This window comes from Hemicordylus capensis, chromosome 2, assembly GCF_027244095.1.
Source record: "Hemicordylus capensis ecotype Gifberg chromosome 2, rHemCap1.1.pri, whole genome shotgun sequence".
Classification (NCBI taxonomy): domain Eukaryota; kingdom Metazoa; phylum Chordata; class Lepidosauria; order Squamata; family Cordylidae; genus Hemicordylus; species Hemicordylus capensis.
In genome coordinates this window covers 174,390,773-174,415,066 of record NC_069658.1, presented here as the reverse complement: position 1 = coordinate 174,415,066, position 24,294 = coordinate 174,390,773, and the positions used below count along the sequence as shown (strand labels likewise).

At 51.0% G+C, this 24,294-nt stretch overlaps 1 protein-coding gene across 3 annotated transcripts in view; it reads right to left on the bottom strand.

Moving 5' to 3' along the window:
- Positions 1–1,894: 1,894 nt before the first annotated feature.
- Positions 1,895–24,294, bottom strand: part of PLPPR2 (phospholipid phosphatase related 2) — a 34,485-nt gene continuing 12,085 nt past the window's right edge. Inside the window, exons 3-9 of one of the 3 annotated variants that reach the window (XM_053303261.1) lie at positions 22,824–23,012; positions 17,472–17,592; positions 16,560–16,816; positions 15,195–15,371; positions 12,893–13,030; positions 8,825–8,949; positions 1,895–4,273 (exon numbers count right to left, since the gene is read on the bottom strand). In XM_053303261.1, coding sequence (XP_053159236.1) covers positions 4,168–4,273; positions 8,825–8,949; positions 12,893–13,030; positions 15,195–15,371; positions 16,560–16,816; positions 17,472–17,592; positions 22,824–23,012 — 1,113 coding nt within the window. In that variant the 3' untranslated portion in view covers positions 1,895–4,167. The remainder of the gene's footprint in view (positions 4,274–8,824; positions 8,950–12,892; positions 13,031–15,194; positions 15,372–16,559; positions 16,817–17,471; positions 17,593–22,823; positions 23,013–24,294) is intronic. The other 2 variants (XM_053303262.1, XM_053303264.1) reach the window with 2 other exon arrangements.

The window sequence follows — 24,294 nt, the reverse complement described above, 5'->3', positions numbered from 1 at the left end:
AACCTCTTATTCCTTCTACCAAAGAGCAAGAAAATTAAGTCAGACCATTTTGTTAATCAGACCACAATCCAAAATTTGGGCTAACATGAACCATGTCTAGCAAGCTCAGCTCCTGCCAAGTATCATAACCATGCCAACACTGTTGTATAGGAAACCTCACTGTGGAAGTAACCTTTTGTACCGTTTCTGGTGAACTAGGACAGAGCAAAATGGGTTCAGTGTGGTGGCTGGAAGTAGATGTGGCCTGAACCAGTAATAAACCTCTTATGGGCCACATCCGCACATAATGCAGCTGAATGGGCCTGCGGTTCTGTGGATGTTATGTCCGAATGTGGGCAACCTGGGTTATGCGCGGTGATGAAACCATGGGTTCAGATTTGGAACTTCAGTCTAAACACTCAGGTTGTTGTGAGTTTCATCACCACAACAACCCAAGGTTCCAGGCAGCCTGCAGTATGTCCAAATTTGGAACCATGGGTTGCTTCCCCTGGAACTGGAGTTGAGGGAAGAAGCTCCTTCTTCAACTCTGGTGTGATTGGTTGTACAGGCTGTCCTTCCATAACAAAGGAAGCCTGCACAGCCAAATCCTCCTCCTCTCTGCAGTCCCAAATGTGGATGGGAGAGTGGGGGAGGGGCTTAGAACTGCGGTTCCGCATTACATGCAAATTATATCATTACATGTGGCCATTATATCAAGAGAGCTGGAGGCTTTGAAGGCACTGATGAAACTTGGGCTGTGGGAGGGGACCATGATTAGGAAGTAAGTAAGTGGTAACTGGCAGGGCTTTTTGTTTAGATGTGTCTCTAGGGCTGAGAGTTGATTACAGCATTTTTGTGTCTCTTTTCTTTGGGAAGATTTGTTTCCATTTTGCACATCAGAGAACTGAGGGCCATGGGGTGGTTTATCGAAGCACCTTCTTCTTGTCCCAGCGCGCTCTCCATTGAGCCACAGTCTTCTTGCTCAGAGTTGCATGGTGCGTGAGTTATGTAGTTGGATTGCAATGTCTATCATCCCCAGCCACAACACCCTTTGAAAGCTGATGGGAGTTGTAGTTCAACCACCACCCATGTTTGAGAACCCCTGGCACAATGTATGGGAGGAAGCTGTATGGGTCAACAGAGATCAGCATGGACAAAGCACAGGAGGAACTTGTAACCTACTGGATGGAAACTGGAGAGATGCTAATTTATTAAACAGATAGTTGCTTGCTCTCTGTATTGAAAGGCCAGACCTTTTAAAGTGAAGGTAGTCACCTTAAGTGGCCCAGTGGGGAAATGCTCGACTAACAAGCAGAAGGTTGCCGGTTCAAATCCCTGCTGGTACTAGATTGGGCAGCAGCAATATAGGAAGATGCTGAAAGGCATCATCTCATACTGTGTGGGAGGAGGCAATGGTGAATCCCTCCTGTATTCTACCAAAGAAAACCTCAGGGCTCTGTGGGCACCAGGAGTTGACACCGACTCAATGGCACACTTTACCTTACTTTAGTATCCTATAATGATACCTTGCAGCAGGGGGAACAACTCCCGCTGGTGCTGAAAGAGGTTGTTGAATTATTTTGAACTTTATTTTGTATGCAAGTGCCTCTCAAACCTTAGTAAAACCATGTAAGAGGGGTCATTGCTGTTAGTCATTGTACAGATGGGAAACTGAGGCATAGAGAAAGTAACTGGTGTAGTTCATGACTACCCAAGAATTTGGACCCAATTCAATATTTGTTTCTATATTTTAAAAAGCTGATCTAGAGGTTATGTGCCTAATTTATGTATGCAAATGTTTCTGCTTTGGGATCTGTTTGAAGATGCAGTAAACCAGCATCCCTTGGGATGTTCTTCTTCTTCCCACCCATCCACCAGACTCCTCCTCAAAGGAACGACTCCTCTAAGCAACGAGGATTGTTAAAACATTACTTTATTAAAATCATATTGGAAATGTGTAGGTGTTGCTTTGCTCCAAGCACACCGGCAGCAACCCAGATGCTCTGCCACTTTCCAAAGCCGGCCCCTGACCCCTCCCTGTGACACCCCACCCCCACAAAGGTGCTGTGCAGCTGCCTTGTGATGGTGCTGCATAGTGGTTGTCAGTGCCAGGCAGGGCCCGTGGCTGGAGTGGCAGTAGAGTCTCTCCGATGTGCCCTGGGAGGCGTGGGCTGCACTGCCTTCAAGGAGCTGGGGGTCACCCACTGGGGACAGCATAGTGTGGGAAGGTCATTGTCTGTGCAGATGCTGCTTTGAGCAGAAATATCTGGAAGAGCAGGTTGGGTGGCAAGGCAAGGAAGTGAGGTAGGGACACAACGGTATCTACACTACCTATGTAAACTAGTTTGGAACCGGTGTTACTGTCATGGCTTCCTCCACAGTAAACCTGCCAGCCCACTCCAGGAATTGTCATGGCAGAAAGTTGCTTAACATGGTTTTTTTGATACAGCGGCAGGAAAGTATGACAATGGAGCTGGTTTGTAGTGGTGGTGAAGGCATGCCCTTAAGAGACAAAGGAATGGATGGCCGTGGGGGAAGACAGGCTTTGCCCCACACCACCCTGGAATACCCACATGCAAAGGGCTCCAAGCCCACTGAGGAGGGGTTCTGGCAGCAGCTGGCCCTCAAGGATCCAGGGCTGTAGACGCTCTGCAAGTGAGATGTCATTTCCCAGGGGACTCCGGCACTGCTCTGGAGGGCGGAGGAGGCAGCAGCAGCAGCAGCAGCAGCAGTTTGTCTTGGCCCATTCCAAGAAGAGCTCCTTTGGAGCCAGGGCTCCAGCACCGGGGCCATATGCTGGGGCTCGACAGAAAGTGCTTTGGAGTGTGGGCTGCACTGAGCAATCCTGCAACTCTGGGGCGATGGGGAAGGACTCTCTGAAACGGAACAAAATGGGGGGAAAGGACTCCCAAAGGTGTTGACGGGAGTCCTTCCCCCTTTCCCCCATTTCCAATTTGCCAGTGCTGCTTCATTTCTCTCTCTCCACTCCTTCTTTGTTGAAGGACGTTCTGAACTGGCAGAGCTCTGGCCTCTCTAGCCCTGCACAGTCTACCTGGAGCAGCAGCTGCGGCTCTCTGCAGCCCCAGGCAGAGGTCCTTCCCAGTCTGGCTAAGATGCCCTGATCTTTTGCAGACAAGGCCACTGACTTAGGCCAGCCAGAAGTATGCCCATTGAAGCCTTCTTGAAATTCTCCCTCCTCCACTCTGCTTTTGCACAGGCTGCATGCAAAAAGCACTTTGAAGCTCTTGCCAGTTTTCAGCATTTGACTTTCCCAGTGGACCTGCGAGTGCCAGCCTGTAAGCCATCATCAGATATTCCAGCAAGGTCTACATTTATGCTCCAAAGGATGGATAGAGAACATTAGAAGAAAAAGCCTTCCGGCTCCCTTCAGGACATGCCCCCACCCCACCCCCACCCCCACCAGGCAGCTACCTCAACAGCTGTGTCATGCAATGGCCCCCACACAGCTCTGAGGCAGGTTGAGTGTGGGCCGTTCTACCCTCCTAGGTTGGTTTCTCCTGGACCCCATCTCCTTCCTTTCCCCTTCCCAACGACCCATGCTTTGCCACTGGTTTGGTCTGGACCAAGAGCAGCTCAAATCTTTCCCTGGCTGAACTTAATTTTTTAAGTTCTCCCACCCTCCCCCTCTTCTGCCTGCAATAGGAAAATTTGCCTTTGTAAGGCTCAACATGTACAGGATGATATGTCCTACTAAGATGAAGCTACTTCTTGGAAAGAGCACCTAACCTCATTCCTAAAGGAACAGTCTTTGTGGGAAGGGATGCCTTGTCAGTCACTGTGGATCTAGGCTTCCTTCAAGAGGCATTAAAGGCCACACCAAGGAGAAGGGGAGTGGAGGGACAGGCTTTGATCAAAGTCCTAGGAGCTTCAGCCTCAGAGAAGACTTGCAACTAGCAACCTGTGGGATGAAGCCCCTGTCAAGGGCATTCATCTCACTGGGAAACTAATGAGGCTCCATTCTCACTTCCCCACTTTGCGCATACATATACCAGCCACGTTGCACACTGACATCATGTAATCAGAAGGATTTCGCAACAACCAACAAACCCAATCCCAGGAAAGGCCAAGGTAGAAGTTGGGAAATTGAGAGTATAAGAAGGTTGGACCACCCCCCCTTCCACCCAAACCCCATCCCCACTGTAGGGGCACCAGGAACACCTCCTTGGGTCAGACCTCGCTGGTGACCGACCGGGAGGGAATGAGGACATCAGGGGTGGTTGGGAAGAGACACAGCTGAGGGTCAGGTGACCTCTGAGAACACAGCTCCGTGATTCTAGAAGAAAGAGAGCGAGGGAGAAGAAAAAGAAACAGGAAGTCAGGCTTGCCTTCAAAAGCAGGAGCAAGTTGTGTCGGCTAGTGTTGCATTACTAGTTACCAACCTTGCCCCTTTGTGACAAGACTCAAATTTGGGATCTATTAGGAGCCACCTAATGGCACAGCAGGGAAATGACTTGACTCGCAAGCCAGAGGTTGCTGGTTCGAATCCCCGCTGGTATGTTTCCCAGACTATGGGAATCACCTATATCGGGCAGCAGTGATATAGGAAGGTGCTGAAGGGCATCATCTCACACTGCACGGGAGGAGGCAATGGTAAACCACTCCTGAAATCTACCAAAGACAACTACAGGGCTCTGTGGTCGCCAGGAGTCGACAGTGATTCAACGGCACAACTTTACCTTTGCCTTTACTCAACACAGCCTTCAGCCGAGTTACACTAGAGCCAAAGGGGCAGAAAGAGTCAGGGCCTTACAGGGCAGTACAACACAGAATATAACCTCACACAGGCAGAATCTAGTAGCCTTACAGCAGGGGGAAGCAACGTGTAGCTCTCCAGATGTTGTTGAACTACAACTCCCACCATCCCCAGCTGTAATAAATTGTGTCTGGGGATGATGGGAGTTGTAGTTCAGCAACATCTGGAGAGCTGCACGTTGCTTTCCCCTAGGGCTTTCATTAGTGTGTGTGTGTGTGTGTGTGTGTGTGTGTGTATTTTAGAGCAGTTATTACTGGAACAAAAATTCATATTCCTCCATGGGGGGGTGGGGGGAACAGCACAGCAAAAAGACAAAGTGTGCAAATCAGACTGACGATGTAAATTTCCATAGTTGTCATAATATCTATTAGCCTCAGAATTTTTCCAGTTGCAGAATCTGGGATGTTTCTAACAGAATTATGTGAGTACACATGTGCAGAGAAAGCCTCTCTCTCTCTCTCCTTCCTACAAGTCCAGGGTGCAACAAGTTGCCTATAGAAACAAGGGAGGCAGGGGCGTAGCAAGGTTGGAGTGGGCCCAGAGACAAGATTTTAAAATGCACCGGAAGCTCAGCTCATGAAGTAAAGAAATCTTAAATGAGGCTGAATAGTGGTAACAAAAAGCATAGTAAAATATATCTATCCTTTTTCTATAATAAAGAGCCAGGTGTCCGTCCGTGTCTCCCTCGCCTGGCATGTGTCTGTGTCTCCCTCGCCTGGCATGTGTCCGTGTCTCCCTCGGCTGTTCTGGGCATGCGCGGAGCGCATGCCCAGAACACGCCGAGGGAGACATGACCGCCAGCACCAGGCGGCCATGTTTGGACCGCTGGAAGTGGCGGCGAAGCAGCAACAGGAGGCAGCGGCGAATGGGTCCGATGCCGGCCACGGCGGGCTGACAGGGCCTGATGGCGGCGGCAGCTGTGATGGGGGGTGATGGCGGCGGCTATTGGGGCCCATGGCAGCCGTGGCAGAGCCGCCGCCGCAGCCGCCAGACGGGGTGAGGAGGCGGGGGGAAGCCGGTAAGGGGAGGCCGGCAGTGGCGGGCGGCCCTGGCCTGGCCAGGGAGACCGGCGGCAGCACGGAGGCCGACGGTGAAGGGCCCAGCCCGGCCGCGGAGGACGGCGGTGGCCCGGCCGGAGACTGGGTCGGTGGGGGGACTGAGGTGTTAGCGGGCCCGGCCCGGCCGCAGAGTCCACAGGCGGTGGCGGCCGGCCCGGAAAGGGAAGGCCAGGGGCCCTTGCCCGGCCGGGGAGACCAGCTGCGGCATGGAGGCTGGAGGCGGCGGGAGGGGGAATGGCAGCGGGGGGCCCGCAGCGCAGAACTCTCCTAGCGCCCGTTAATTTAACGGGCCTAAAATAACTAGTATCTATATACAAAACCTATGTGCCACAATAGAACATCATCTTAAATTATTTTTAAAAAGGTTTTGTAAATGGTGGATGATGCAAGTCATTTAATGGTACTAGAGAAAGACATGCTGTTCTGGTAGCTCCAGGTCTAAACACTCACATCAGTTTTGGAGGATGAATACAACTGAAGGAGGCCTGGGCGGGTGCGTGGCTGGGGGAGTCAGTCATATGACTTGCCTCTAGGGGTGGGGGCCCAAGGCAGTGGGCCCTCCCCCACTGCACCCCCAGCGCTGCCCTTTCAGCCTTGCTTTTAGCAGGGGTACTCCTCACTCAATTTTTTTTTGGTGGGGAGAAAATATGTTTTGGGGAAACCCCAAAATGTATGAGGGGAAACCCCTCAAATGCTTAGGGGAAATCTGCACCCCGAGCTGTTAGGGGTGCTCTCTCTCTCATACACAGCCCCACTTCTGTTGCTGAAAGCCAAAGCAGAAGCAGGATGAGGGACTCATATTCTTAAGGAGCTAAGCTGTTGGGATGCACCCCAGCTGCCCTTGGTGCCTTGCTCATTAAGGCTGGGTTGCAATTCTGCAGTGCAAGCATTCTGCAGCCAAAGAAATGATGATGCAACCACAGCAAGCAGGTTATTACTCAAACCCAGGTTATGCAAACAGACTTGGTATGTGTGAATTGACAACAGAGTGGACATCCAGACCGGCTTGAGGAGAAGCTGTCCGTGTAAACTCACCACCACACACAGTACTGTATCCCGAAACCTTGCCAGGCTGTCTGATGCATGTGGAATGTGTAAAGAGGAGAACCACACTCAAGGAATTGTGCTCCCTACATTGATAGAAGGGACTCTGTGGAATTGGAGGACATGCTGGCCTTTTGCATGAATCTGTACAGATTCACATAAGCATTTTCTGTACCACCTCAGTTCCAAAAAGCTGGCCTTCCATGGACTGGCACCTGTCGAACCCCTTTTGTTCATGCTGTAACATGGCTGTGTTTGTGTGCCAATACTGAACTGTTGACTGACACTATTTTTCAAAGTTATTTTGGGACATGCTGTGCTGCAATTTATGTTGCAATCTGGATACACACTGGATACGCAATCTGGATACACAATCTAGATACACACATTTGCAAGATGGGCTCAACTTTACCCTTGCCTTTACTCAAGTGACCTTACAGAGAAACAGGGTCACCAGTTACAGCCCTGTAGCCACTGGCATGGGCCAGGACAGACCCAGCCCTTCCAGAGGTTTTTCTAGCACCCCCCTTGCCCCCCAAATCTGTTCCTCACAAGGGCCCAAAGATATACGGCTCTCTTTCTCTCACACACACCCTAGTTAGCTGAAGGAAGACCTGAGCTGCAACTGCAGGCTGCATCTTGACACCCTGACTAAACGACTCAACAGAAGTCCCATTGGACAAGTTAGTCATGAGAGGTGGAGAATTATGTGTGCTTTGAAATTTAGCCTGACGACTAGCCTCCAGGCTGATTTTAAGACACAGGTGCCAATTGTTAGAACAAAATGCAAAACGAACAAAAAGAGGGAATTAGGTGCAAATCCATGTGGGAAAGCCAAATGAACTCTTCAGGATTTATTGTACCTGGTTCATTGTTCTGTCTAAATAGTCTGTACAGTGTGAGATAACACTAGAACCATATCTCTTCTTTTCAACATACTGGCTGACATCCAGACTAAATTACTCCCGAGTAACCCTACTGAAATTAAATAGGGCTTTAGAGCAACTATTGAGTAGCTTGGCTGACATCCAGACTAAGTCACTCACGTTAGAGTAACTACTAAGACGCTACTCTAAGGAACTACTTGATTTCAGTAGGACAACTCAGGAGTGATTTAGTCAGGATGTCAGCCACTGCTCTTAGATGACTTTTCTAATAAACATCTTCATGTTTAAGTTAAATGTAGATCTGGGTGCTTCACTGCATTCACAACTTAGAGGCTGCCTATTTACTACTGTGTGAGGCTGTTCTCACAAGGAAGCAAGCCTGGGTTTGGCTGGCCGTGGTGAGAACTGTGGTCCCGGCCTCAGAGCGATCCGCCCTGCTCCGTGCCCCATGGAGCATGAATGGCGCTCCCACCACTCAGAATGCTCATGGGGTGCAGGGGAGGCAAGTTTTGCGAAGCCTTCCCCACCACCCACCCGGTCGGTCGTGTGAATGGCCCCTGTGTGGTCACAGAGCAGCCAATTGCAGGGCTGGCCAGGGTCCACAAGCAATCTCCGTTATTGCATGGAGCATATCTGTCCTGGAGGGCAGGGTGGGCTCAAAATCTAAAGATGCTGATAGGGAAACCTAATTTTCACCAGGGCCTTGAAATAATAATTTTGAGGGGAAATATCTGTTTATTTCCTCCTACTTCTAGAATTCCAGAGAGACAGGAAATCCAGTTCTCCCTGCTGCCTTTCCCTCAGAGTTTCGGCCCAGGCTACAGAAGCACGTGGCTCCAATTCCTCTGCGTCTTCTGGCCTCTGGCCTCTGGCCTCTGGCACACATCTGCTCCCACAACCCTGACCTCCCGACTTCTCTGCCCTACCCATGCTGCTCTCCCACCTCCAGCTTCAGGCCCCCGACTACCACACGTATTAGTCGTCCTGCCTCCCTGCCCCTCAAGGATACAGAAGGTATCTCCAATGGGACCGTGTCTGACCCAAAGGCAGCCCCCACCCCGCCCCCAGGAGCCGGCACTTACTCGTAGGGATGGGCCAGTGCTGCACTGCCAGGCGCCACCAAGCGGAGAGATCGTGCTAGCTGCCTTTCCAGGCCTCTTGAGAGTAGCGTTGAAAACTCCTGTTCTTCTGGGGGGTCCCTCACCTGCTACATCCCCCCCACCCCAAGGGGAGCAGCCAGGGAAGCCGGGCCAGGGAGACATGGACGGACGGGAGAGAAATGACACAGAGAGTGAAACAATTAGCCGCTTGCTCATCACACGCTGCTCGGGCGGGGGGGGGGAAGGGGGGAGAACAGAAGCTTTGCTCAGGGCATGGAGCATGGTTGTATGGGTTGGGGGCGGGAGGAAGGCAGGGACGAATAGCACAGAAATGAGCAAGTGATCCAGGAGATCAGAAATCAATGGACAGGAGAGCAGCAGCCTGCAAATCGAGGAAAGGCTTGTATACTTCTGGGGAGGGGGACACTTTTGCAAGCTCACAGTCCACCTGCCTGCAGCATTTTGTTTGGGGAAAGAGGTCCATCAGGTCTGTGTTCCCATAGGGGCTACTCCCTCACTGGCAGTCCCACCCAACCAAGTGCTGCTGAGGCCTGCTGAGAGGTGGTGGTGTGTGGTTGCCTGAGCAGAGGCTTTTCCTGGTATGATGGTGTTGAGAGAGTGGAGGAGAGTAGGTGGAGGGAGTGTGTGTCCTTTCCTGAGAGGAGCAACATGCAGGGCCAAGGAGAGCAGGGATAAAAGAGAAATGACCAGCTCCCCTTGGCAAATTGCCTCCCTCTGCATGGGACTCTCCGCATAGTCACATGCCATTGGGCAAGGTGGCCTCCTCATCCAAAGAGACCGCAAGAGGCTCAAGGATCAGGGTGAGCAGCTAGCCCCACATATCTCGCCATCATGGCCATGCTCTGTTGCCACTTCGTCCTCCATCATCCCAAAGGCCCACCACCCCCAGCCTGGCAACTGCTCTGAAAATCCCTGTCCGTGAACTTCTCCTTGCCAGTGCGCTAATATGTTGTAATATGTCCAACCTGTAGGTGGCACTAGCATTGGCTAGTAGTTATCCTAATTAGAGGCAGGCTCCCTTCCTGCCTGTACTTCGTGCTGAACATGTGTCTTCCTGTAACACAATGAAGAAGTCTTGCCCATAATGGCTGCCTTCCTTGGAACTGACACCTTCTACTCACTCTCTCTTCTCACTCTCCTCTCTTAAATCCATTCACAGCATCTCAGCTCAGAGACTCTTTCCTTAAGATCAAGGAGACCAGCCTCCCCTCTCCTTGGCACTGGCTCTATTTCCCTCTTGGCCTCAACGTCAAGCCTCTAGGCCACACTTGGGAAGTAATCCATTTCTGGATTGTTGTGAGCCAAAGGATGAAGCACTTTTTGCACAGTGGAAATGGTCGCTGTACAAGAGAGGTTTTTGTTGTTGTTGTTGTTTTTTAAGTTCACATCTGCTTAGAATTTGTGTAAAAGAAAATGGCAAGGAACAATGCTGGCTATTATCAGGGAGAGGGCTAGAGGCAGAGCTGAGGGACAGAACCAAAAATGCAAAGCCTAGCAGGGGGAGTGGGGAGAGCAAAAAGCAGCGAGAGAGAAGGCAATACAAGTGCAAAGAGGCCAAGCCCTTTCCTGGAGTCGGGAGCAAAAGGGTGTTTAAAAACAAACAAACGTATAAGCAAATAAATTAAAAAAAAGTGTGTTTTTAAAAAGCAAATAAGAGGGACCGGATCAAAACTCTGCACTAGATGGGTTATGCAGGCTGCAGAATTTTGAACAGAAATTGAACAATTTAGAGGCAGAAAACAAAACCATGAAAATAAACACAAGAGGCAACCAAATCAGAGCTTTAACAATAAAGCCAGAAAGAAATGGATGGATTCTGGCAACATTAAAAATCAATAAATGGCAGGCTCTAAAAAGGGCTGGTTTGATGAGGGCAAAAAGAGACAAAACATATGTGCCAAGGTTACATAGTTGGTTAGAGGAACAGAGAGATCCAAATTATTAGTAACATGGAAAGAAAAAGTGAGCAAAAAGAGAAGGATGAGAAGGGAAAATAAGAAAGGAATCTTTGTTGTGCACATTCTTGGATAATCAGTAAGCCAAATAACTAATGTTTAGAGATCATCGCAAGCTGGTGATGTCACGGGCTTGCAACGATCTCAACTGCGCATGCACGCCTCACAGTTTGTTAAAGACGCTGGCCTGAACGGACGGGACCAGCGTCACTCCGGTCCCTACCGCTGCCGTGGGAGTGGGGGAGAAGGGAGAAGGACTGCTTCGCTTTCTGCCCCTGCAGCCACCCCTTGGCTGTGGTAATAAAATAAAATAAAATAATAAGAAAGAAAGAAAGAAAGAAAGCTAGTGGAGGTTTGGTGGGGTGGGTTAGGGCCTCCCAAAGGTGTTTTCGTGGGACGGACCCCCAAAGGTGGTTTTGGGGGGCCTCGTGGGTGGGCAGGCCAGGTGCCCAAATTACCTTAGTGTGCCCCTGAATTACCCATCCTTTCCCCTGCTGAATGACCACAGGACTTTTCCTTGCTGTGTTCTCTACTGCCAACAATTACCCTTTCCTCTTAAAAAATGCATTAATGACCTCTTCCTCCAGTTTTGTTCTGTCTATCACACGTAGACAGTATATCCTATAAGTAACAGACCCTACTAAATTTTACAGCCTGTTTGGACCCCCACTTTGTTTATTCATTTCATTTCTGTCCCGCTTTGCTTCCACCATGGTGTTCAAAGTGGAATCCATGGGCTTCCCAGGTGGCCTCCCACCCAAACACCCAGATCTGCTTGGCTTCAGCAAAATCACTTGCCTTCAAAAGATGCCCTGGGACCTGCTCCCCATAGTTCCTGGAAAAACTTCATCAGTAATACTAATACTATTTATATACTGCTCAATATAGAAAAACAAAGAATAAATAAATATGATGGTTCCCTATCCCCAAAGGGCTCACAATCTAAAAAAAAGAAATGTAAGGTAAACACCAACAACAGCCACTGGAGGGATGCTGTGCTGGGGTTGGATAGGGCCAGTTGCTCTCCCCCTACTAAATATAAGAGAGGTGCCTCTTTGCCCAGTTAGCAGGAGTCAAGTAGTAGTGTTTCCTCTTTTCCCAGGCAATGGAATCTAGCCTGTTGTAGGTCTAGTCTTCTGTTTTCTCCTCCTCTTGCCCAGTTCCAGCTTGGCTGATGCACCTGCCCTCACTTCAACATCTGGCTCATGCACTATGCTCTTCCATCCTCAGCTCCTGAGTTCTTTTGATTGTCTAGCTACATCAGGGGTTCTCAACCCTGGGTCTCCAGATGTTCTTGGACTACAACTCCCAATATCTCCACTGATGGCAGTTGACCTTTGGTCACTGTGGCTGGGGATTATGGCATCTGAGGACCCAAGACCGAGAACCCCCAATCTAGATGATGACCTTTGCTTCCCTGCTTGACAGCCATGCTTTTGACAGTGGTACCTTCACACAACTCCAATTTCCCTCCATTCCAGCTGATGCTCCTCACATCAAGCCTTCAGCCCCTTTGCTTACCTTTCAGACTCCACCAACCCCACCTCCCATTGATCTGGAGATTGAAACCCGGCCTTTCTACATAGAGAAAGGGCCAGATTAGGTGTAACTTTGGTCACATCACTGGCTTTAACTCTCCCCTTGCTGCAGTCCTGATTTAGATAGCTCCCCACTCCCCTGCATGTGGAATTTGACCTAGGAAAAAAATTCTAGTTGGAGACAATTTGACTCCTCCCCCACCCTCGGCAAATAGCACACACAGGCCAGCATGGGGGCGGGTATTCTAGAGCAGCTCCTTGCACATGCTATTTACAGAGAAATAAAGCAAGTATACCAGGGTCAAAGATGTGCTTCAAGCCACTTCCAGCCTGGCCCAAAGTAAACCTACCAATCCTGCACCAGCCTGTGACCTAGGTCACAGAAGCTAGGTGAAGCTAGGAATTACTCTAAATCCATATCGTGTGTGTGTGTTGTGTGTGTGTGTGTGTGTGTGTGTGTGTGTGTGAGTTGCAGAGACATCTCAGGCCTTTGTGGAGCAGGAGGTATGCAGGATTGAGTCAGAGATGCTTCTTACCTGAGCCACACTTAACTTTTCAAGGGAACTGTCAACACAGGGCAAGCCCATGACGGGGACACTGGGCTGTCTCTCAGGAGATGGGGGATGTGTGGCGGTAGGTGGGGAGCTCTGGAAATTGTTGACCACACAAGTCACCTGCAGGGGAAAGAAGGGAGAACAGGAAACCTCTTTCCTCTTTGTTCCAGCAGCAAAGCAGTTGGTGCTGGATGAAACCTACAGCAGAACTCTGCAGCTGCCCAGCCATCATCTCCCCACATGTTCTGTACCTTCTGCTGCCAGCTGACCCTCCCTTGCCCCATGCCTACTGCTTCTTTATCAAACGGACTCCTTTCCTGCTTCTCCATTTTAAGCAGGGCTGTACGCACTGTGAACTTTTGCCCCATTCATCTTGATCCCAGAGCAAGACTTACTTCTAGGTCCATTCAATACTTAAAGTCAAACTAAAGGAGGAGAACCATAGAAAGTTTTCATATGTTGCTGCTTTTTAAAAATAAAAAAATAATAATGAAAAAGACTGAGTCTTAAGATGCTGGAAATTGTAGACAGGCTTCTTTATTGACATGCATTAAGGTACCGGACACATTTCAGCTATAAGCTTTCTTCAGGAGCATTTATACAATAATCTTATGAGAGATCGCTATTTAAAAAGAAGACCGCTTCTTTACTCCAGATTGAAGTATAGAAGCAGTCCTCTTTTTAAACAGAGATCTCTCATTATTAGATACATGCTCCTGAAGAAAGCTTATAGCTGAAATGTGTCGGGCACCTTAATGCATGTCATTAAAGAAGCCTGTCTACAATTTCCAGCATCTTAAGACTCGGCCTTTCTCATTGCTTTTGCATCCGATGCTTCCTGGGTTTTTTGTTTTTGCTGTTTTCCTGCTTTTTAAAACTGAAATGCAGGTGTGCAGGCTAAAGATTTTGTTGGAGCAGCAGGGGATGCGTAACCCCTTTCCTGGGACTTGTTTTGCCAATCGAGATCAACTCCCTCCCAGATGCTTTTTCATCAGCTGGAGAAAAGGTACAAGGTCCCCCGATCTTTTCCTTTGTGGGGAGGAAAATCAGCTTGGAGAGAGTGATTTTGATGTGAAGAACAGCCCATGGGGAAAGAAGCACCCCTCCCTGCTCCTGCTGCTCCAATCACATTTGCAGCCCCCAACATCTGCACTTCAGTTTAAGTCTCAGGATTCAAAAGACTGTTCATGGATCCGCAATGTTATGCTCATGTTGTTCTTTAGTGTATGATTGGTACTACAGTAGTAGCAGCTATTCTTCTCATTATTCTTCTCAGGGGTAACCCGCATCCTTACCTGGGTTGCCGTTCATATATCTAGCGGTTCCTTTACAGTAGTTAACTGCTATCTGAGCATCAACGTTTCCCTTATAGCAGTTAACTGCTATCTGATCATCAGACAGCATTAACTGAGCATCATTTGCTGTCACCAGACTTCAGTGCTGCTAAATTAACTCTAACACACTGAGAATGAAGCCACAGAGACGGCTGGATGATGTGCTAAAAGGCTCTGCGGAGGTGTAAATGTCTAACAACAAAGTCCCAACTTCTGCTTTGCAGGCAGCAGACTGAGTAAAAGTTAGTTGCCCGCCCCCCATATGCCCTACTGCAGTGCCAGATTTAGGCACAAGCTAAGCAAACTACAGCTTAGGGCCTCCCATTATGAGGGGCCTCCGAATACATAAAAATGACCAGATTTCAGGTTTTACATAACAGATTTAGAACTAAATAAGAAATGAAAAAAGACGAAAACAGACATCATTCACATAAGACAAAATATACTTCTAGGGCTACACAACTATTGATCACATTGAGTTTATGAATCGGTGCAGAAATAACTGTAAATTAGATCAAGATTTTTATTAGAGCAGGGCTCAGTCTAGAGCAGGGATTCTCAATGTTGGGTCCTCAGATGTTATTGGACTTCAACTCCCATAATCCTCAGCCCCAGTGGCCTTTGGTGGGGGATGTATCAGTTATAGGCAACTTCACCTTTTCAGATGGACACTGCTGTTGTGAGCAATACAGCGGGGCGGGGGGGGGGGGAGTGATCCACCTAGTTGCAACTTGCAACCCATTTGGTAATGCTATGAGGCCTCTTCAGCTTGACAGAGCTTAGGGCCTCCACATGTCCAAATCCGGCCCTGTCCTACTGAGCCCCATAACTGAGTCTCTCCAAGCAGCGCAGTCCTCTGACCTGTCTCCCTGCAGCCCTGTGAATCCCTGCAGCCCCCCCGCCATGCCCTGCACAATCAAGTGCCCCCTTGCGTGTGCACCATCACTTACCAGGAAGGTGGCAATGGCCCCACCTGTGAGGAACCCCGCCAGCACATCGGACCAATGGTTCCGGTACTCAGCCACACGCACCACGCCCACCAGGAAAGCGGGACACAGAAGTGACAAGCACAGGGAAGGCTTGGCCAAGCGAGAGCCCTTCAGCCGGAAAACCAGCGTCACGTACATCTGGAGGGTGGGGGAGGTGGAGCAACATGGAGAAAACTGAGCCCACTGGCAAGAGGAGCTGTCACCCATCTTCCATGCAGGGGGGTTAGAAATATTTAACTGGGCATCAAGTGTCACCCAATCAAAGGCACTAATGGTCTGGGTGTTTGTTTTTTAACCTGAAGGAAGAAGTTGGCTACAAATATTTAATTCCCTCATGTGTGCCTCCCAATCAGGTAGCTCCCTCCTGGTGCCCCCACCCCTCAACCTTCCACTTCCAACGTATCGTGATACCTGAGACAAAGCGCAGAATGGCACCTGGCTCCATAACCCTGGCGGGAGGCAGCAGCCCCCTCTCAAAACCAGCCTCTGCAAGTGCATGGGTGGGGGACAGGGAGGAGGGAAGATTGCCAGCAGCCTCCTCTCCTCACCCTTTTTGTACGATTTGCAAGGAGAGGTGCTCCTTACAAAGTCCGCAAGGGTCAGACCAGTCCCAAGGAGGTACTTGTGACGATGGCCTGGTTATTATTATTATTATTATTATTATTATTATTATTATTATTATTATTATTAAATTTATATCCCGCTCTTCCTCCAAGGAGCCCAGAGCAGTGTACTACATACTTGAGTTTCTCCTTCACAACAACCCTGTGAAGTAGGTTAGGCTGAGAGAGAAGTGACTGGCCCAGAGTCACCCAGCTAGTATTATGGCTGAATGGGGATTTGAACTTGGGTCTCCCCGGTCCTAGTCCAGCCCTCTAACCACTACACCACGCTGGCTCTCTGCTGGCACTCTAATCATCTGCCACCTGAGGCAACCACCTCACCTTGCTTCACGAAAGGACCGACCCTTATCCTTAAGGACCCAAACACGATCATCTTCTGGGCTTGCACGCACAGAGCTGGTTTTCTTCCCTACTCCTTTTACCTGTGACCACCAGAGGGCACTCTAAGCTCACTCAATGAAGCTGACTCTGGGGCGCGGCAAGTGCTTCCCTGTCATGTTTGTAGGCTGTGCTTTGGATAAGGGCTCTCTGAAGCCTGCTACTCCCTCCTCTTTGCTCCAGTGTGGCCTGGGAGAGGAAGCGATGCCTCGTTGCATGTGCTGGTGGGAGGGGCTCGGTGCTTTTCGCCTAGCGTGGCCTTTTGTGCTCCCTCCTCACCCCCACATCCAACTTGCTGGCCCCTCACTCAGGTGCCACCCCGTACCACGGTATAGGCCACTGCGTAGGCGCTGAGGGCTGCGTCCTTGGAGGGGAAGGCCTTGCGGGCCGCAGCGACCAGGACGGGATTTCCAGTGCAGGCCGCCTTGTCCGTGACATAGATGGTGCCGGGTGGGGGCTGGCAGCCCAGGGCAGTGTAGTTGGGTCGGCAGACGGAGAGGAAGTGCGGCGTCTGGTTGCCAGTCACGACCTGGCCGGCATTGGCGAAGATGGTGGTGGTGAAGAGGCCAAAGGAATAGATACCTAAGAGAGGAAAAGGGGGGCCATGGAGACTGTGCCGGCGTGGTGGTGAACATAGGAGAACATAGGAAGCTGCCATATACAGAGTCAGACCACTGGTCTATCTAGCTCAGTATTGTCTTCACAGACTGGCAGCGGCTTCTCCAAGGTTGCAGGCAGGAATCTCTCTCAGCCCTATCTTGGAGAAGCCAGGGAGGGAACTTGTAACCTTCTGCTCTTCCCAGAGCGGCTCCATCCCCTGAGGGGAATATCTCACAGTGCTCACAATTCTGGTCTCCCATTCATATGCAACCAGGGCAGACCCTGCTTAGCTATGGGGACAAGTCATGCTTGCTTCCACAAGACCAGCTCTCCTCTAGATGCTGAGAGCAGGGCGCACAGATGGCTCTGGGGGGGGGTGCCCTCTCAAGTAGCTCCCCCCCACCTGCCCCTTATATCTATTTCAGAAATCTAACACGGGATGCACCCACCCAGGTATACACACTGCCCCTTCTGTGCCCCCTCCTTTCCCCCTAGTGCTGCCACTGGCAGGGTGGCCAGCAGTGGTGGAGCTGGGACAGAGCCCCATGTGGGAGGAGCAGAGGGGTCGGGCTGTGTGTGGGGCTTTGAGGCAAGGGGGTGGCTCTGCCGGGAGAGGCAGGGTGCTTCCTCCACTTACCTAAGAAGCGGATGATGCGGCGCAGGAGGGCATTGAAATAGCAACACTCGCCCGAGATGATCGTTTTCTCCTTGCGTCTCTCTGGCTGAAGGAAGAAGGCGGCCAGCTCCCCAATAAGAATCTGGGGGGTGGGTGGGTGAGGAGAGGGGGGTGAGAAAGAGAAAGTGAGCCTTGTCCAGGTTGAGGCAGATCCACACAACCATTTCCCCCTTGCACTGAAGTGAGCAAGAGTTGGGTTTGGGAAGTTGATTTCTTGGGCATGGTAGTGGGCCTGCCTTGTGAGTCCACCCCATTCATCTAGAAGGGGCTTGAAGATGGAACACCCAGTGGGGTGCCCCCTGGCCAGGGGTGTAGGGAGCTTGGCCGTGGCTTTCCTTGCCTTTCTGACTGGGGAAGCTCAGCCAGGGTGAGGGTCCATTTAGACCGAATCCCATCCTCCCCAGTCTGTGAAACAGGTGGGGGAGAAGAAGGGTGTCCCTCGCATTCCCAGCTGGCAAACGCCTCATTTGCCAGCTGGGTGTGGGAGGGGGTAAGGGGGTGCCCTGGCTGAGGGAGTGCCTTGGTGCCCTCCCCAGACCTTGGCAGCCATAGGACTGTCATCCCCTGCTCCATAGTCCCTACGCCCCTGCCCATACCTGAGAGTACAGCTGACAGGAATCAGCTAGTTGGTTGCTGCTGCTGCTGCTGCAGCAGCAAGGAATGTGGCCACCTAACCCTGTTATTTGCTCCATCCCCAGCACTAAGAATCAAAGGCTGCTCCTATCCACATCAGTTCTACCCCGAGTTGTGTTTCTTGGTCACCTTAGAGCAGGGTTACCAGATGTTATTGGACTACAACTCTCATCATCCCCAGCCATGGCCTTTGTGGCCGGGGATGATGGGAGTTAAGTTGTACTCCAACGACATCTGGGGACCCAAGGTTAAGGAACCCTGCCTTAGAGAGTGGCGGGAGGTTGGGAACTTCCTCCAAGAGGCTGCTTCAACCTTAGAACAACTCTGCAAGGTTGGATAGCCCAAGAGCCAATGAGTGGCCTCAGGCCAATAGATCTGACATGGAAGATCTGTGATTAAGATCTCCCACATTTAAACAAACAAACAAACACCCATGGAGGACTCAAATTGGATTGGGACAGCAGGGCTGGGGGAGAGGAAGGAATCCCCCCCCCTGCCATTTTATTAATTAAAACCATTCCTTTCCACTATACAGTTATTATACCAGTACCTGGAAGCTGTCCACTGAAGAGGAAATAGCAACTTGCAGCGTAGTGTAATGATTTTTGTGAACCGCCTAGAGCCTTTAGAGTCAGGCGGTATATACATTTAATACAAAAATTAAAAAAACAGTGATTTGATTCAGAAAATGGAGCAGGGGGAGAGCTTTCTCCCCTAGCATAATCTTCCTCCGAACACAACCCATCTCCCCACCCACATACCCTCCCGACGAGTGATTGCTTTAAAACTGTGGGAGAGCTTAATAGCAGATCTCCCGCACTGCATCTAGTTGTGCCCTAAATGGAGACCTGCGAAAAGGGTTTCCCATAGCCAAGCCAAATGCATTAGCCACTTCACTACACACTCGCTTCTCTTGTGCCAGTAAGTGAACATTTAAAGTTCACTGATGGGTTTATAACCACTTCATTACCATGGGCTTCTTGAAGGGAGTGTCATGCTGGCAGTAAGGAAGGTTAGGTGACCAAAGGCAGACACTGACAAGAACACCTCCCTCCAGGACCACAGCAAGAGCCTGGCAGAGGGACACTCCTTCTCACCTCCCATGCCCCACAACCACTCGCCATCGCCACCTCTGAAGCCAGCAAGTAGGCTGCTGTTGGCAAAGTCCAAGGCAGGGAGTGGGATGGCGGGGTGGGGGGGCAGAGGAAGAGATGCAGCAGCAATTGCCGCTGCCACTAGGTGAGGAAAGGTTAGGGTGCAAGATCATCAGCAAGATCATCGGGGAGGGGGGCGCATTAGCACGTGATACACTCCAAAGATCAGAACATTGTAGAGAGGGATATTGGGACATGGAGTCTCGAATCCAAAGGAAAGAGTTGTGGTATGCAAGGACAAGGCAATGGAGTGGAATCAGGAATATTAATAGCTTAATGAAATCGAAAATTTGATATTATGAGTGGCAAGTGCAGAGTGCTTTTTAGTGTTCTTGCTGCTGGCTGTTTGTTAGCCCCACCTCAACTCCAGGACTGGAATACAAGTAACTAAAGCCCCATTCAAAAGCTGGCCTGGATCAAGGAATGGATTAACCAAAAATACTGCATGGAGCACCTCTGGCATCAGGGGAGACTGAGCAGAGCCTGTCCCTGTGGCTGCTATAGAAAGGCAGGAAGACAAGGACAAACAATGCATTTAATGTCACATGTAGTCTGTGTGTGCAGTCTCACCTCCCATTTGAAGAAAGACTATCTGGATAAAGCATCACACACACACACACACACACAGGGGGACCTGCTCCTCTTTGGGCTGCTTTCACATGTTGATATGTCACAGTGTGGCCAAGTCTAAATACTCTTGCTGTGGAGGTTGTGGGAAGCCCAGAGTCAAAGAGCTGCAAAAGGAGTCAAGAGGCCTTTGAGGGATTTTTAGGAGTAGAAATTCTGAATCTTTTCTAATAAGACAACAGAGGCCCTTGGCAAAGAGTTCTTTGTGGCTGTTTGTGTCACATTCATATAGCAATAGAAGTCTGAAGAGAAGGCATCATCTGATCTCTCTCCTTTTGCACAACGTGGCACCCAGACTTGGAGACAAGAGAACAGCCTTGCAATAGCCCTCCTTCTTGGACGGGCCAGTCCGAGGGAGACGGGGCAGGGAGAAGGGGCATCCAGGCCTTTCACAGCTCCCCATCTGCTGAAGGAGGCAGATGGTGCAAGGCCCCAAAGAGAAACCAAATAATAGCACAGGGCTTTGTTCTCAGACTTGAGTCCCCAGATGTGGTTAGACTGCAACTCCCATCATGCCTAGCTACAGTGGCCTTTGGCCATGGTGGCTGGGGATAATGGGAGTTGCAGTCCAACCACATCTGGGGACCTAGGATGGAAAAGGACTCCCAGACTAACAGGAGGCAGGAGGTGCAGAGAAGTGACATCTGGAAGCAGAGCTATAGCTATAGCTTGACGAGTGCCCAGTAGCAACTGCTTCCCTGTTCCTCCCTCCTCCCTCTCAGGAAGAAGGATGGGGGAGAGATGGAAACCGCGCTCATGGGCACAGATGAGAAGAGAGGGAGAAGGAGGAGTTATTTCCAGCAAGGAGAAGGCCGTCTAAGTCGCATGGAGGACTGAGAGGCAACAGGAAGATGGCAAAGCAGGGAGGGAGGAATGTGGAGCACTTGCAGAGCTGGAGTCAGAGGCCAAGCCCCAGTGTGAGTCTCTGAGCATGTCCACATGGTTCCAGGGGGCTATTTTCCACCATCCCAGACAACAAGATGAAAGTCAACAGAAAGCCATGGAGGGAAGCCCGAAAGGAGACACCAGGAAGCATCCTTACCATAACACCAGCAAGCCACTGGAATATGTTGTCTCAGAGAAGTGACATTGCTTCCTTCCCTGTTTCCCCCCACCCCACCCCTCACTCCAAGAACAACTGCAAATATTTATATGCTGCTTTTCAGCAGAATTGCTCAAAGCAGCAAAGCCATTCCCTGGGACCCTCTCGCCATCCCTTGAATGCAAGCTTCATGGCAGACACTGCCCCCCACCCACCCCCGACACACCCCACTGCTCCATTTTGCTCCAGCTGTCATCTCTTGTCAGCATCTGCCTGACAATTCCCTTGGAGGAATGAAAGTCACAGGAAGGTCTCTCGCTAATGACAGCCTGATTGACAAAGCAGTTTACACAGGAAGAATAAATAAAAAATAAATAAGGTGGGTCCCTCCCTCCAAAGGGCTCACAATCTAAACAAAAATCAAACAGACAAGGTGGACCCCAGCAACAGCCACTGGAGGGACACTGTGCTGGGGCTGGATAAGGCCAGTTGCTCTCCTCCTGCTAAACACAAGAGAATTGTCACTTTGAAAAGGGGCCTCTTGCTCAATTAGCAGGGTTCAAGCATAGATCAGGAGTGGAATTAGTTTGTCTAGCAGGGCGACCACAGAGAGACAACTGGAATCTCAGCTAGACTGGAGGAGGTCCTATACTCTAGCAAGCCCTAGTGCTGCTACACAGGCTTCCAGGCCTCATAGAGTCCAAACACACGTGCACCAGAGGGCCTCTGTCCCAATATGGCAGGATGACGATATCGTGCAAGATAATATTCAGGTGCAAGTTGCTGGTGGACCTGTGGGGTGGGGACTGTGAGGGTGTGTCAAACCATGTCTGACTGGAACCTTGCTTATCCCTCTTCCTCCTGACATCCTTCTAAATATCTGAAGGATCTCCAAAAGCTCATCCCATGGACAGCTGATCAGGCCGTCACTAGCCAGAGACCTTCCTGTGACTTAACTTCCTCCAAGGGAATTGTCATGCAGACGCTGACAAGAGATGAAAGCTGGAGCAAAATGGAGTTGTGGGGTGCTCTGTGTGTGTGTGTGTGTGTGTGTGTGTGTGTGTGTGTGCCATTAAGCTTGCATAGTTGGGGTGGAGAGGGTCCCAGGGAATGTCGCATGCACCTAGATCACAGGTCAGGAGACTCCACACAGCAAATTAATGTAGGATATATTTGAGAGGATGCTTTGCATATCCTCAGCACCAGGGCCGGACTGGGGGCACTGAGAGGGCAGTGGAATGTATGTGGGGAGGGTGCCGGGTTTTGAGCAGGATGGGTACTTAAGGGTGGGAGTCGGGGCACAGGGACACCCCGTGGGTGGGGCGCACCGGGAATATGCCCTGTTGCCCTGTGGGCCAGTCCAAACCTGCTCAGCACACAGGTGTGAGTGCATCTTTCACAACTGCATGTGTGTGAGCATACAGAACAAGTATAAATCCAGCACATGGGGCCAGGCTGGATCCAGACATTCAGGGATACGGGCATCATTAAGTGATGCAGATTTCTGATTATCTTTAGAGTAGTAAAACAAAAAGAAATGTAGCTAACTCACTTCCAGTGAAGTGTCAAACTGCTTGGTAAACTAGGAGACTCTCTCTCTCTCTCTCTCTCTCTCCTCCCCCATAGCCCTTGGCTTTGAGCCTGGCAGCCATGCCATTTGGTGATCTCAGGGCCTAGAGTGATTGTTAATGTGGGGCCTGAATGAACAAACACGCAGGAGGCCTGACACCAGCGGGGTGCTCACTACAGAACAACTCCCCCAAGACCTTCCAAGGGCTTCTACTTCAAGGAGCAGGGATTTGGCTTCCCCTCCACACACCCACCCCACACACACCCACGCCCCACAGACCTTCTTACCGTCACAGTGGGCACAGCAGTGACAAGAGAGTAGACTAGGACAGGCGGTGCCCGGCTGGTGTCTTCAGGGCCAGGGTAGGGCTTGGCGTAGGCACTGTCATAGCAGAAGAAGCCTTGGAGGTGGACGGGGAACGTGTCTGTGTATTCAAAGTGGTAGGCCAGCACCACCGTGCCGGCCATGATCACCAGCTGGAAGTAGAACATGGCACATCAGGCAGGAAACAGCCCCGCCGCCGCCGCCGCCTGAATGGGAGACCGAGGCAAGGAGGAGAGCCGGGTCCTTGGAGCCACGGGCGGCTGGCATCCCCTCCTCCGCCTGCCTGCTCCGCCGTGCAAGCTCCCTCGTGTGCTCCTTTTCATGCTCGGGTGCTTGCTGTAGCTGCGCATCACATCACAGCTGGCAGGAGAGGCACCCGAGCCTGCCTGAGTCAAAGTGAGGCAGACAGTGGCTTTGCTCCACCCCTCACTTCAGTCCCTCTTTTCCCTGCTGCCTGCTTCCCGGAGCCGCCCCCGCCCCCATGATTCATTGCAAGCAAATGATCCCAGGACATGATGAGGAGGAGAGCTGGTCTTGTGGTAGCAAGCATGACTTGTCCCCATAGCTAAGCAGGGTCCACCCTGGTTGCATATGGATGGGAGACTTGATGTGTGAACACTGCAAGATATTCCCCTCAGGGGATGGAGCCGCTCTGGGAAGAGCAGAAGGTTCCAGGTTCCCTCCCTGGCACCTCCAAGATAGGGCTGAGAGAGATTCCTGCCTGCAGCCTTGGAGAAGCTGCTGCCAGTCTGGGTGGACAATACTGAGCTAGATAGACCAATGGTCTGACTCAGTATATGGCAGCTTCCTATGTTCCTATGTTCCTATGATTGCTCTTGGAGACTGTGCACAGATGATGTTAGCAGGATTTGGAGAGCTAGCATTCCCGCCCCCCGCCCCGCCCCGTTGCTTCTTGCACCCCCACCCCCAGGCACTTGCAGACAACAGCAGAACATCAGTGGTCGAGATCCATCAGGGCTGCTGTACTGCACAGCATGAAAGGCAGCCCCCCCTGCCCGCCCCCCACCCTGGTGGCTTAGCGTGGTGTGGTGTGGCAGGGCAGGCCAGGAGCACAACCACTTGAAACAGCCTCTCTGGGCAACTACGCAGTGCAGCTTCAATTGTCCCCAACTTGGGCTGACAGGAGGAGGGCAATTGCTCAAGGGAGTCCCATTGACATTAAAAGGATAGAACAGCCATGGCCTAACAGGTCCTTTTAATCTCAACGGGGCTACGCGGAGTAATTCTTCTCTCCCTGTCTGCCAAGCTCTCCGCTGGATGTCGTGCTCCCCAACTGCCCGGATGCTCCTGCCCTGTCGAACAACACCATGGGGGCGGCTGCCTTTCATGCTGCGCAGAATCTTGGCCAGGGTGTGGAGTCTGGGACTGCCATTGCCTTCTTCAATTGCATGTGATGGGGGGGGGCTGCAGTTC